Below are 12,351 nucleotides of genomic sequence, written 5' to 3' on the forward strand. Positions count from 1 at the left end.
CAATTCAAAGTGTTGGTGCTGACCTTGAAAGCCCTAAACGGCCTCGGCCCAGTAGACCTGAAGGAGCATCTCCACCCCCATCGTCCGACCTGGACACTGAGGTCCAGCTCCAAGGGCCTTCTGGCGGTTCTCTCCCTGCGAGAAGTGAGGCTACAGGGAACCAGGCAGAGGGCCTCTTTGGTGGTGGCGCCCTCCCATCAGATGTCAAGGAAATAAAAAACTCTCTGACTTTTAGAAGACATCTGTTTAGGGACATTTTTAATGTTTGATGTTTTATCATATTTTTAACATTCTATCGGGAGCTGCCCAGTGGCTGGGGAAACCCAGTCAGATGGGTGGGGTATTAATAATGATGATGATGATGATGATGATGATGATGATTAGAGAGCCCATATAGCAAGGACTCAAGGCACAGCACGGTAGGACAGGAGGTGCCAGAGGTCCTCTTGGTTCTGGCTAGTGCTGCCTGATGTTCCCAAGTCACCTGTTGCTGGCCGTTCTTGTTCGGTTTCTGATAATTGGTTCTCATGGGAAACTTACAGATTCTTGCTTCACACAATTAACTCAAGGCAGGCAGTGTCAATTTACTCTTGGCAGAAAGCCAAGGTTTGCCTGGCCTGGCAACAGCTCTCTGACTGGTTAATGACCAGCACTGAACTCTGTTATCTAGGAATGCTAGCACAGTTGTTTCTTGTGGGTGTTAGCAGTAGGAGTACTGCGTATGGTTGGGGAGAGAGAGAGAGAGAGAGAGAGAGAGAGAGAGAGAGAGAGAGAGAGAGAGAGAGAGAGAGAGAGAGAGAGAGGATTTATTTTGCTTTGCTTTGTATGCAGAAACTCTGCTGGTTTTATTTTCTTTTAATAAATCCTGTAAATAGTTATTCTGCATCTAGCCGACTAGTCATTTCCACCTCAACTAGCTTCTGCGCTGTGCAGGAAAACTCTGCTATGTTTGGGCTAAAGCCACTAGAGCTATGCCTGACACTTCAAAATTCTAAGAGTTCTGTATCCTTCCACGACTGTGGTACAAAAGATGAAACTTCCCTTCCCCAAGCACTATAGTCCTGTTGCAAATCTGCCTCCCCAGATCAACTCAAAATCACTACACACTTAATGTAATGTGAAGTTAGGTCCTCAGAATGTTTAATTCCAAAAAGATTTTTTATGCTCTTTTTCCTTTTTTGCTGTATTGTATTTATGTCATGAATATATTCCAAGGATCTCAAGGTGCTCTACGTGGTCCTCCTCTCCCCACCATTTAATCCCCACCACACCCCTGTGAGGGGGGCTAGGCTGAGAACCTCCTGGCACCAGGTCGGGGGATGGGAGGGGGGAAGTGGTGTGTTGAGGGGAGCAGGGATTGATTCGTGGTAGATCTCTGAAGACTTGTTTGTTTGTTTGATAACATTTATATACCGCTTGGTTGTATGAAACAAAACAGCGCTTTTTGTGGTCCCGAATTGTTTAACAAATTAAGCTATTGGAACAAATGAAGGCTGTTTTTGGTGGGGAGGGGAGAACCAGGAATAGTGTGAGAAACCAGGAGTTTGTTCCTGGGACTGAAAACACATCCTTGGCCTCAGACAGACTGCTGCAGGTGTCTCCTGCTTGCCTTTCAAGGATCTCTCGACCCCTTTTTCTGAGCTTGATCATTCTAAGCAAAAAAAAAATCCACCTTTCCCTGCCCGGCTGAACTTAACAATATGCGCTTTACGCATCAGCCTGCCACCTATTCGTCTCCTGCGCGGCCCTCATGCCACCGCCTGGGGCGCCTCGAGAGGCTTTTCAGACGGATACCGTAAATCCCCTGCGTGTTTGATTTGGGATGGGGACCTGCGAGGCCATTAAATCGGGGGCGGGGGCGGGGGCGGCCGGATTTATATGCCGCCGGGCTCTCCCGCGTCGCGAAAAGAGTCGGGGCATCTTCCCGGGTTCTTTGGTCGTCTGAACTTTGGCAGCGCCTGAAGTCCTGTGTCCTCTCCCCACTTGCCACGTGCCCCGGCAGAAGGCTTCCTCAGTCCAAGTGGGATGGCTTTAAACGAGGAGAGAAATTCAGGGAGGAAGAGAGGGCTAACGGGGGAGACATAAAGGCTTCTGAAGGGCAGCTGCTGTTTGGTGGGGAAGGCGCTCTTGCGCTCGGATCCTGCTTGCGCGTTTCCTGCGAGAGGCAGCTGGGTGACCACCGTGAAAACAGGAGGCTGCACGGATCCAGCCGTCTCTTCTGATGCTATTCTGTTCTTCTAAGTCGCCCCCGCCTCCCCTCCGGCAGCACAGACGGCTCTTCCCCAGTAGTACCGCCGTCGCCGAGGCCCCTCCTTGCGCTGTCGGTGGGTTTGGCTGCTCCGCCGCGCAGCCGACCTCTCCGGCAGTCCCAGGGCGATAAGATAAGCTGGGGCGGGCCGAGGAGGGCAGCGCGGGCCGCTATAAAAGCGGCGGCCCCTGCAGGACTCCCAGCTCCGCCACCTCCTGGGACTTACAGAGCAACTCGACCTCCTGCCTGCTGTCAACATGGTGCTGACTGGTGAAGAGCGCAAGCTGATCCAGACCACCTGGTCCAAACTGGCCTCCGAGCACGAGGATCTGGGCGGCGAATGCATGACCAGGTAGGCTCGACGGGGCGGCCAAGGGAGAGAAGCCTCTGGTTCCTCCCGCCGCGTCCTTTTTTCTGACGGCCCCCTTCCATCTCTCCCCGCAGGCTTTTCCAGGTCTACCCGCAGTCCAAGATCTACTTCCCGCACTTCGACCTGTGCCCCGGCTCCAACGACATTCACCGCCAGGGCCACAAGATCATCAAGGCCCTCGACGGCGCCATCAAGAACCTGGACAACATCCGCGCCTGCCTGTCCGATCTCAGCGACCTGCACGCCTACAACCTCCGCGTGGACCCCGTCAACTTCAAGGCAAGCGCGCCGACGGGGCGGACGAGGGCCAGGAGGGGCGCGCCTTGGGTCTTCCCTTGACCGACCCCCCCACCTGACCCCCCCTGTCTCTCTCTCTCTTCTTTGCAGTTTATGACCAGGTGCCTCCACGTGACACTGGCTTCCAGCCTCCGCGGAGACTACAACGCCCTGGTCTACATGGCCTTTGACAAGTTCTTCTGCCTGGTGGGCGAGGTGCTGACCGAGAAGTACAGATGAGCCCCACCCCCCTCTCGCCTCGGAGCTGCCGTTTGCGCCCCGTCTCGGGCACTCCGCCTCCGCTGTGCCACTGAGCAATAAAATGCGTGAACCTCGCTCTGGCGTCCTTCACTTTTCTGCCGTGGGGAGGGGGTCCCATGCGTGGGAGACGCGGGGAGGGGTCTCAGGGGGAGCAGATACTGTATGCCAAGGGGGGCGAGAAAGCCTCAAGTGAGCTTCGCAGAGAAGAGGGTGGGGGAGACAGAGAAGAGACAACCGTCGCCGCCTCGGCAATTCTGCCGTCCACTTCCGAGGGAGCGCACGCCACAACCGCCTCCCCAACTCCCCCGTAGCCCTGTCCCGTTTCGCAGGCACCTCCGGAGGGGAGGGGAGGGAAGACGGAGTCCAGTGCCCGCTGAGACCCCTTTCTCCCCACTTCCACCCCACCAAGTCCTCCGCTAAACGCAGCGGAGCCCGGGCAGAAACTCGACGGAGGGGGCGGTCCAGAGCTCTTCACCCTCAGAGGCAACCTGACCCGGCGGGGAGAGGGCTCTCCCAGGGATCCCGCCGAGGAGGGAGCCCTTACCCCCAGGTGTGCGAGTCTGCCCCCCCCGAAGCATCTGGGGAGGGCAGAAGAAGAGGGAGGCGGCGGGGCTGGGGCTGGCATGAAGGAGACCCCCAGGCTCATTTCTCTGCGGCTTCTACCGTACGTTTCTGATATTATAGACTACAGAGGGGGAGGCTTGCCAACCCCCCGGCCCTGTTTAAAAGGGGGAAGTCCTCTGACTATGCACACATTTTCTCATTTTTAAAGCTGCTCTTTGCTGCCCTGAGGCACCTGGGAATAAGCATCCTTTTATCGGGGGGGGGGAGTATTCTCGGATGCTTTCGAAGTGAACACAACAAAGTGATCGCGCCCGGACGCTGCCTATTAAAAGTTGTTTTTAAAAATACGAATAAAATAAGGAAAGAACTAAGAAAGGGTGCCGGGGCGACCGCCGCCTGCTCAGGTGGGCCCCCGAAGCCCACACCTGTCCCGGGGCGGAGGCAGGCCTCTTCGCCGCTGCCTCGGAATGTGGGCGCCCGCTCTCCCAGCCGTGGGGCCAGGACTCTGCCCCCGAGGGGCACCCCAAGTGGGGGAGGGAACGGCCAGGCGCCCTACAGCACCCGTACCCCCGCCCCCTCCGGGCCCTTGACATGGAGCAGCATGACTCCTTCGGTGGGCGAGAGGGCCGCCCGTCCTTCCCGCCAGAGCCGTTCCAGAGCACTCTGCACATGCTCACGTGCACCCGCCCCACTGCCGTCTAGAATCTCTCCCTCTCCGAGGGGACGCGCTCTGCCCCTGCTCAGAGGCACTCCCGCCTTGGCTCCTCATGGGCCCGCCCGCACAAACGGCCCTCCCCTTCCCTGGAAAGCCTTTGGGGGTGATGCTGGTGGGGAGGGGAGTTGCAGGGTGCGGGGTGCGCCTGTTTCCGGCCCTTGTGCTTTGACCGAACCAAGTTCTCACTTCCCAGGGACCCTCACACACGTGTCATCTTTTAATGGCGTTATGCAACGTCAAGTTAGACACCCTCCTCTGGTGCTCATGCGTAAAGCACTGAAGGAGAGCAGCACAGGGGACCGAGCCGAGGGGACGCAAAATAATGATAAGGATAATTATTATTTATTGAATTTATATACCGCCCCATACCCAGAGGTCTCAGGGCAGTTCGCAAAAAAAGATCAACATAGAAACCACAACATATATAATCAAAATAAAAACAACCCAATAATACCCCCAAAAAATCAGAATGTATGAATGTGTGAATAAAGTTTTTGTAATGTAATTTTCAGTGAGCCTAATGAGAAGATCCGTAAGAAAGCGGCTGTACCAAAAGGAATTATTGTGGAAATAATATATCTTTTGGGGACACTGGGCTACTCCGCAAGCGGGTTGTGAGGACTATCGGGAGCAGGGATGTGCCCGCCCAGGCAGAGCACAGTTCAAAGACTCTGGAGTGCCTGTTTGGGGGCAGAGAGGAATGTGGGGGGGCAGCTGTAAGCCTCTCCTGGTCTTGCGCGGGGGGCGCCGCCGGCATCCCAGCACCGGTGACGGGGGTGGGCGCCGCTGGACGTCCACGGGCCACGCCAAAGAGGCCAGCGAGCCGCGCCTAGGCAGCCGCCTGGAGCCCCCTTGGCAGGGACCCGCAGAGTTAAGAGACTGGGGGGGGGTGAGAGCCTGCTCCGTCGAACCCCCGGGGGTGGAGTGAGTCAGGCGCATAGAGGAACGTAGAGAGAAGGCAGCTGTCCTTGGGGGCGCCGGCGAGGAAAGACGAATGTAGGAACATAAGGAAAGCCAGCAGTGGACAACCAGATGCCCGTAGGAAACCAGCAAGCAGGATCCGAGCCCAGGAGCGACACTCTCTCGTCCTGTGGTTTCCAGTAACGTATTCAGAAGCATGGCTGCCTCTGACTGTGGAGGGCAGAGACGACCCTTCGTGGCTGGTAGCCCTCCTCGATAGTCTCGCTCCTCCTCCTCCTCCTCCAGGAATTTATACGATCTTTTTGTCAAGCCGTCCAAGTTGCTGCCCATCGCCTACCTCCTGTGGTAGCGAGTTCCATAGGTTAATTCTTGCGCAGCGTGAAGAAAGACTTTCTTTCTGTCCCGAATCTTCCGACATTCGGCTCCCGTTCGAGTGTCGTGAGAGAGGAAGGAAAAAACTTTCCACTTTCTCTAGGCCGTGCGTAATACTATAAACTCCCCCCCCCCATGTCTCATTTTATTTGCCTTTTCTCTAAAGTTAAACCAAACAGTCTCAAACACGCAACTTTTCCCCATAGGGCAGTCGCTCCAGCGCCTTGATCATTTTGTGGCCCTTTCCCGAACCTTTTCCACAAACAATATCCTGCGGACGCCCCATAGATTTGAATAATAGCATTATGATATAGACAGCTTTCTTGTCAATAATGATCCTTAGCGCGGAGGTTGCCTTTTCCAGAGCTGCCGCGCACAGAGGGCGCATCTTCATCCGTATCTCCACTAGGACCACAAAGTCGTGATCCTGACCAGTCTCTGCCAGTTCAGACTCCATAAACATGTGACATTAAGACTTTTCGCCCCCGTGTATTGTAGACACTTTTCTACAATGAATTGCCCTTTGGTTACAATGACCCTGAACAGTTTAGTGCAGGCATCCCCAAGCTCGGTCCTCCAGATGTCTTGAGACTACAACTCCCATCATCCCTAGCTAACAGGAACAGTGGTCAGGGATGATCGGAGTTGTAGTCCCAAAACATCTGGAGGGCCGAGCTTGGGGATGCCTGGTTTAGTGCCTCCAGCAAACGTGACCACTTCGCCGCTCATCTATAACTCGTTTAGAAAGCACAGATCCCGATCCTTGGAGGACTCCGCTTCTGCATCTCTCCTTTGGTGGCCGGGTCCATTTCATAGAATCATAGAATCATAGAGTTGGAAGAGACCACAAGGGTCATCCAGTCCAACCCCCTGCCAAGCAGGAAACACCATCAAAGCATTCCTGTCAGATGGCTGTCAAGCCTCTGCTTAAAGACCTCCAAAGAAGGAGACTCCACCACACTCCTTGGTAGCAAATTCCACTGCCGAACAGCTCTTACTGTCAGGAAGTTCTTCCTAATGTTTAGGTGGAATCTTCTTTCTTGTAGTTTGAATCCATTGCTCCGTGTCCGCTTCTCTGGAGCAGCAGAAAACAACCTTTCTCCCTCCTCTATATGACATCCTTTGATATATTTGAACATGGCTATCATATCACCCCTTAAGCTTCTCTTCTCCAGGCTAAACATACCCAGCTCACTAAGCCGTTCCTCATAAGGCATCTTTTCCAGGCCTTTGACCATTTTGGTTGCCCTCTTCTGGACACGTTCCAGCTTGTCAGTATCCTTCTTGAACTGTGGTGCCCAGAACTGGACACAGTACTCCAGGTCAGGTGAGGTCTGACCAGAGCAGAATACAGTGGTACTATTACTTCCCTCCCCTTCATGGATCAATGCCTTGTCGTGGCGAAGGGGCTTGAATAACTCAGAGAAGCTATGAGCTATGCCATGCAGGGCCACCCAAGATGGACAGGTCATAGTGGAGAGTTTTGACTAAACGTGATCCACCTGGAGAAGGAACTGGCAAGCCACTCCAGTATCCCTGCCAAGAAAACTCCATGGACAAAGACAACAGGCATAGGTCCATGGGGTCACGAAGAGTCGGACACGACTAAACGACTAAACAACAACAAAAGATGCTATACTCCTATTGATGCAGCCCAGAATTGCATTGGCTTTTTAAGCTGCTGCATCACACTGCTGACTCATGTCAAGTTTGTGGTCTACCAAGACTCCTAGATCCTTTTCACATGTACTGCTCTCAAGCCACGTGTCTCCCATCCTGTATTTGTGCCTTTCATTTTTTTTTTGCCCAAGTGTAGTACCTTACATTTCTCCTTGTTAAAATTCATCTTGTTTGCTTTGGCCCAGTTGTCTAATCTGTTAAGGTCATTTTGAAGTGTGATCCTGTCCTCTGGGGTATTAGCCACCGCTCCCAATTTGGTGTCATCTGCAAACTTGCTCAGGATGCCCTCAAGCCCATCATCCAAGTCATTGATAAAGATGTTGAATAAGACTGGGCCCAAGACAGAATCCTGTGGCACCCCACTAGTCACTACTCTCCAGGATGAGGAGGAGCCATTGATGAGCACCCTTTGGGTTCGGTCAGTCAGCCAGTTACAAATCCACTGAATGGTAGCATTGTCTAGCCCGCATTTTACCAGCTTCATTACAAGAATATCATGGAGCACCTTGTCAAAGGCCTTGCTGAAATCAAGATAGGCTATATCCACAGCGTTCCCTTCATCTACCAGGCTTGTAATTCTGTCAAAAAATGAGATCAATTAGTCTGACATGACTTATTTTTCAGGAACCCATGCTGACTTTTAGTGATCACAGCGTTCCTTTCTAGATGCTCACAGACTGTTTGCTTAATGATCTGCTCTAGAATCTTTCCTGGTATTGATGTCAGGCTGACTGGGCGGTAATTGTTTGGGTCCTCTCTTTCCCCCTTTTTGAAAATAGGGGCATTTCTCCCTGCTTCATGAAACTTAGCCAACCTCTGATCCGGAAGAGGACATCTCTGCTCTTAGAATTATGGAATTGAAGAGTTGGAACTTGGAAGGGACCTCAAATGTCATCTGTTTCAACTCCCTGCGATGCAGGAACCGCAGCGAAAGCAGTTCCTCTTATTCCTTCACTGCTAAGCTTACTCGAGAGTAGTGTATCTGAAGAAGTGTGCATGCACACGAAAGCTCATACCAAAATATAAACTTAGTTGGTCTTTAAGGTGCTACTGAAGGAATTTTTTATTTTACTCGAGAGTAGTTGGTGAAGTACTTTGTCGAAAGGCTCTTGAAAGCCCGCGGACGCTTTGAGAGCGGGGCCTCAGGGCCACCCGCGGTGCGCCTGTTACTCGTTTGCAGAGTCAGGTAGGTAGCCGTGTAGGTCTGACGCAGTACCTCTGCAAACGAAATACAGTAGAACCTTAGCGACCAACTAAGTTTGTTCTAGGTACAGTATAAGCTTCGTGTGCATGCACACGAAAGCTTATACCTATAACAAACTGAGTTGGTCTCTATGGTGCTACTGGAGTAATCTTTTTAAATTTTTATTTCCTTTGCAGAGGTACACTGCCCCTGACTGTGGACGCTCAGTTTAGCCACGGAGAGACCTTAGGGTAGAGGAGATCGGGAGATTGGGGAGCTCGCGACTGAGCCCGGCTGCTTTGAAGCGGCTCCTCCATGTCGCAAAGACGCAGCCGCGTTAGCCTCGCCAGCCTCCGCAAGCCGGGGATGCGGCGGGACAGGAGCAGCGCTCCCGGGCTTGCCTGGAGCCCAGCCAGCTGATGGGGGCAGTTGGCGCCCCCTCCCTGTAACAGCCTGCGGGCGTGGCCCCTATCCCTTCCCTCCAGGAGGTGCCCAGAGGCGGCGCTGATGGGCGGAGAGCCCCTGGAGACCGAGGGAGAGGCCCCAGGCGGGGCGGGGCGCCCCCTTTAAAAGAGCCGCTCGCGCTCTGACGGCACCCGAGACTTTGAGCTGCCAGGATGGTGTTGACCGACGACGACAAGAACCACGTGAAGGCCGTTTGGGCCGAGATCCAGTCCCATGCCGGGGACATCGGCGCCGAGGCCATCACCAGGTAAGCCCGCCCCGTCGGGCACAGACCCTCTCCCGGGGACGAGGCCGCGGGCCGGGCGGGAGTCGGACCGTCGTCTCCCTGCTCCTCTCCTCCTCCTTCTCCCGCAGGATGTTCGCAGCGCACCCCACCACCAAGACCTACTTCGCGCACATCGACGTGCACCCCGGCTCCGCTGACATCAAGGCGCACGGCAAGAAGGTCGCGGCGGCCATCGGTGAGGCCGTGGCGCACATCGACAACATCGCCGGCGCCCTCGACAAGCTCAGCGACCTGCATGCCCAGAAGCTGCGCGTGGACCCCGTCAACTTCGCGGTGAGTCTCTCTCGCTCCCCGTCGGGGCTCCAGGGCAGGCGGGCGGGCTGGATTCCTGCTTCGCTCCGTCCGGGGCCCCGACTAACGCTCTCCCTCCGCTTTTCCCGCAGCTGCTGGGCCACTGCATCCTGGTGGCCATCGCCTCCAACCACCCGGGGCTCCTCAAGGCCAGCACCCTCGTCTCCATGGACAAGTTCCTGGGCCGCGTCGGTATCGTGCTGACCTCCAAGTACCGCTAGACCCCACGAAGCCCAAGCCCGCCGGAGGAGCCGCCTCGACGCCGCCCCGCGACCCCCAAACACCACAATAAACCTGCTCTTGACTTTATCTGATCTCTCACGTCTTCTTGGGCTGAACTGGGGGCGGGCGGGAAGAAGGGAGAGGGGGCCCCGGGGGCCTGGACGGCTCTGGCGAGGGAGACCCCGTCCCGCGGGATAGTCCCTACCTTGGCGCTCCTTGAACCCGGGGCCCTTGGACCGAGTCGCCTGCTAGGTGGGGGCCCTGAAAGAGCCGCAGGCACGCGTGGCCTTTGCCGGACGGGGGCGCAGAGTCCGGCTCCGTCCAGCCCGAAAGCCCCGAGAACCACAGCTGCCAGCCCGTGTATGCAGTACGGCCCAGGTTGGATGCAAAAGAAGGCAGCTTCCTAGGACTCTCCGCTCGAGGGCAGAGGCAGCCCCCTCCCCACAGCCAAGCCCACTTCAAGGCCGGGGGGCAGTGCTAGGGGTCCCCTCCACACCCGCACTGAGAGGGCACGGGAAGAGGCCCCCAAGCAGGAACTCTGCCTGGGAGGGGGCGACTCGGGCTCTGGAACCACCGCCAGTTCCTGAGATCCCGAGGACCCACCAGAGCAATGGGGAAGGGCGCATGGCGGCAGTCGGAGAAGCCACGCACACAGTGGCACAGGTGGGCTGCGTGGGCCAGATCTAGCCCAGCGCCAGGAGGCCCATTGCAATGGCGGCGGCGCCCCAGAGGCAGGGCCAAAAGCCCTCCGGGTTGCAGGAGGGGAACCAGAGTTTGCATCCCTGCGTCTTGGGCTTTTGGGGGTCAAGTCAAACCGTTGGAAGGCTGCGGCGCCTGCTGTGGCTGCAGAGGCCGATATGGGAGAGACGTGACGTGCTTTGGTGCAGTTGGGGGCCGGGCGGGGCACCTGAAGATGTCCGGTTGTAGACGCACCTGCTGCTGCTGCAGACGCACCAAGACATCTCTTCTCTCTGCTCCCCGCAGAGGTTCTTCTTCCTCTGCTCATTGCTTTGGATGCACGACTTGTCTACCTGTCTCTGGGGAATCAGAGACCCTCTAAAAATACCCACAGCCCCAGCAGAGAGAGGGGGCAGCTTCCCGCTCCCCCCCCAAAAAAACACCTCCCCTTCCCCGCTGCTGCTCTCTGAGATGATGCTCTAAGAAACTACTGTAAGCGGAGCCCGCTGGATCAGGCCAAATGCCCCTCTAGCTCCGCATCCTGTCCTTACGGGCTGCCCAGGCAAGCTCCTTCCTCGGTGTCCCACGTCCTGCTCGCTCGGCCAGGCAGAGCCTCGGGTCAGGCAGGAAGGCAAACGTCAGGCACCTCTGAAGCAGAAAGGAGTTGGCTCTGGGCCCCAAGGGGTTAACCCCATGTGGGGCCTCGGGGCAGCCGCTGAATTCCCAGCGCGCAGGCGCCCCCTGCTGCTCCTGGGTGGGAATGGCAGGAAGGGCAGCCCTTTGGGAAGCGAGGCCTCAGTCTGCCCCCCCCCATCAGCTCATGTGCCCCCGCCGGAGGGGCTTTTCTGCATGTGGTGCTCCCCCCGTGCCCCCCTGCACGAGTCGAGGGCTGCAGAGCCAGCCGGGCTTTTGGCCCCAATCCAACACGCACCTCTCTCCCGCAGTTACCTAAAAAATGCTGCAATGAAGTGGAAAGGCCCCTTTACTGCCACCTTAGCATCCTGTCTCCTCCCCTGGACTGCTAAGCCAAAGCCTTTGGGGGGGGTGCCCTAGAGGCTTCCTGCCAGCATGGAGGGCAGGTGGTGGCTGTGTGGGGGTTAAGGGGCTGGGGCTGGGGGGGTGCTACTGCTGCCTGAGCCAGCAGAACTCCAGTGCAGGGCAGGGTGTGTGTTTCGTGTGAGTTGTGGGGCTCAGGAGATTCTTCAGAGAAGGCTGCTCTGAGCTGCAGAAGGGCAATGGGGGGTAGGAAGAAGTGGCGCTTGCCTGCTCTCCTGCCCCAGACCAGTCGCTCTGGAGGACGGGGAGTCCAGGACCCTGCGCCCTCCAAGGGAAAGACCGCAGCTGGGAAGCTGCCTGGTGTGGAGACAGGCCTAGGTGGGGAATGAAGCTGGGAACTTCTGCATGCCAAGCAGCTTCTCTGTTGCAGAGCTGTGGCCCTTTGCTATGAGTGCAGACCTGGCTGCTGACTGGCCACCTAAGCACCCAGGGCAGAGCTCAGGCCTGGGCCGCCTCACCCTTTCATGCCCAACCTGCTCCCCTGGGTTGCCACCAGCTTGGCATCTGCTTCCAGCCAGTCACCTCCCACCATCCTGCCTTCTCTCGCCTGCTTCTGCAGGGGATCTTCCTGGACTCTCCCCGTCCTGCCAGCTTGAGCCTCGCCCTTCTTCTGACTTTTGCCTTGGCCCATGTGGTCTCAAAGGAAGATGGCAGCCTGCCAGGGGACGGGCCAGACTGGCTCATAGCTGCCTTTTCGGACCAATGGATCTTCAGGTTTCCAGGCAGCTCAGGGGTCTGTCTGGCAGCAGCACCTGGCGAAGCA

General features: G+C 56.4%; 2 protein-coding genes across 2 annotated transcripts; both read left to right on the forward strand.

Annotated features, from left to right (window-relative positions):
* Positions 1 to 2,464: 2,464 nt before the first annotated feature.
* Positions 2,465 to 3,229, forward strand: LOC118092498 (hemoglobin subunit alpha-D). The gene is made up of 3 exons (XM_035130560.3): positions 2,465 to 2,600; positions 2,693 to 2,897; positions 3,006 to 3,229. Exons 1-3 carry the CDS (start codon positions 2,506 to 2,508, stop codon positions 3,132 to 3,134), a joined length of 429 nt encoding a protein of 142 aa, XP_034986451.1. The 5' UTR covers positions 2,465 to 2,505; the 3' UTR covers positions 3,135 to 3,229.
* A 5,970-nt stretch (positions 3,230 to 9,199) lies between these two features.
* Positions 9,200 to 9,941, forward strand: LOC118092499 (hemoglobin subunit alpha-A). Its single transcript, XM_035130561.2, has 3 exons — positions 9,200 to 9,302; positions 9,410 to 9,614; positions 9,725 to 9,941. The coding sequence occupies exons 1-3, from the start codon at positions 9,208 to 9,210 to the stop codon at positions 9,851 to 9,853; spliced, it is 429 nt and encodes a 142-aa protein (XP_034986452.1). The 5' UTR covers positions 9,200 to 9,207; the 3' UTR covers positions 9,854 to 9,941.
* Positions 9,942 to 12,351: the final 2,410 nt, after the last annotated feature.

Source organism: Zootoca vivipara, chromosome 13 (genome assembly GCF_965207765.1).
Source record: "Zootoca vivipara chromosome 13, rZooViv2.hap1.1, whole genome shotgun sequence".
NCBI classification, from domain to species: domain Eukaryota; kingdom Metazoa; phylum Chordata; class Lepidosauria; order Squamata; family Lacertidae; genus Zootoca; species Zootoca vivipara.

Excerpts from the sequence above, each read along its gene's own strand:
- LOC118092498 (XM_035130560.3), top strand. The coding sequence starts at position 2,506 with ATGGTGCTGACTGGTGAAGAGCGCAAGCTGATCCAGACCACCTGGTCC. Across the intron at positions 2,601-2,692 it reads GGCGGCGAATGCATGACCAG|GCTTTTCCAGGTCTACCCGC; the intron begins GTAGGCTCGACG and ends CTCTCCCCGCAG. Across the intron at positions 2,898-3,005 it reads TGGACCCCGTCAACTTCAAG|TTTATGACCAGGTGCCTCCA; the intron begins GCAAGCGCGCCG and ends TCTTCTTTGCAG.
- LOC118092499 (XM_035130561.2), top strand. The coding sequence starts at position 9,208 with ATGGTGTTGACCGACGACGACAAGAACCACGTGAAGGCCGTTTGGGCC. Across the intron at positions 9,303-9,409 it reads GGCGCCGAGGCCATCACCAG|GATGTTCGCAGCGCACCCCA; the intron begins GTAAGCCCGCCC and ends CTTCTCCCGCAG. Across the intron at positions 9,615-9,724 it reads TGGACCCCGTCAACTTCGCG|CTGCTGGGCCACTGCATCCT; the intron begins GTGAGTCTCTCT and ends CTTTTCCCGCAG.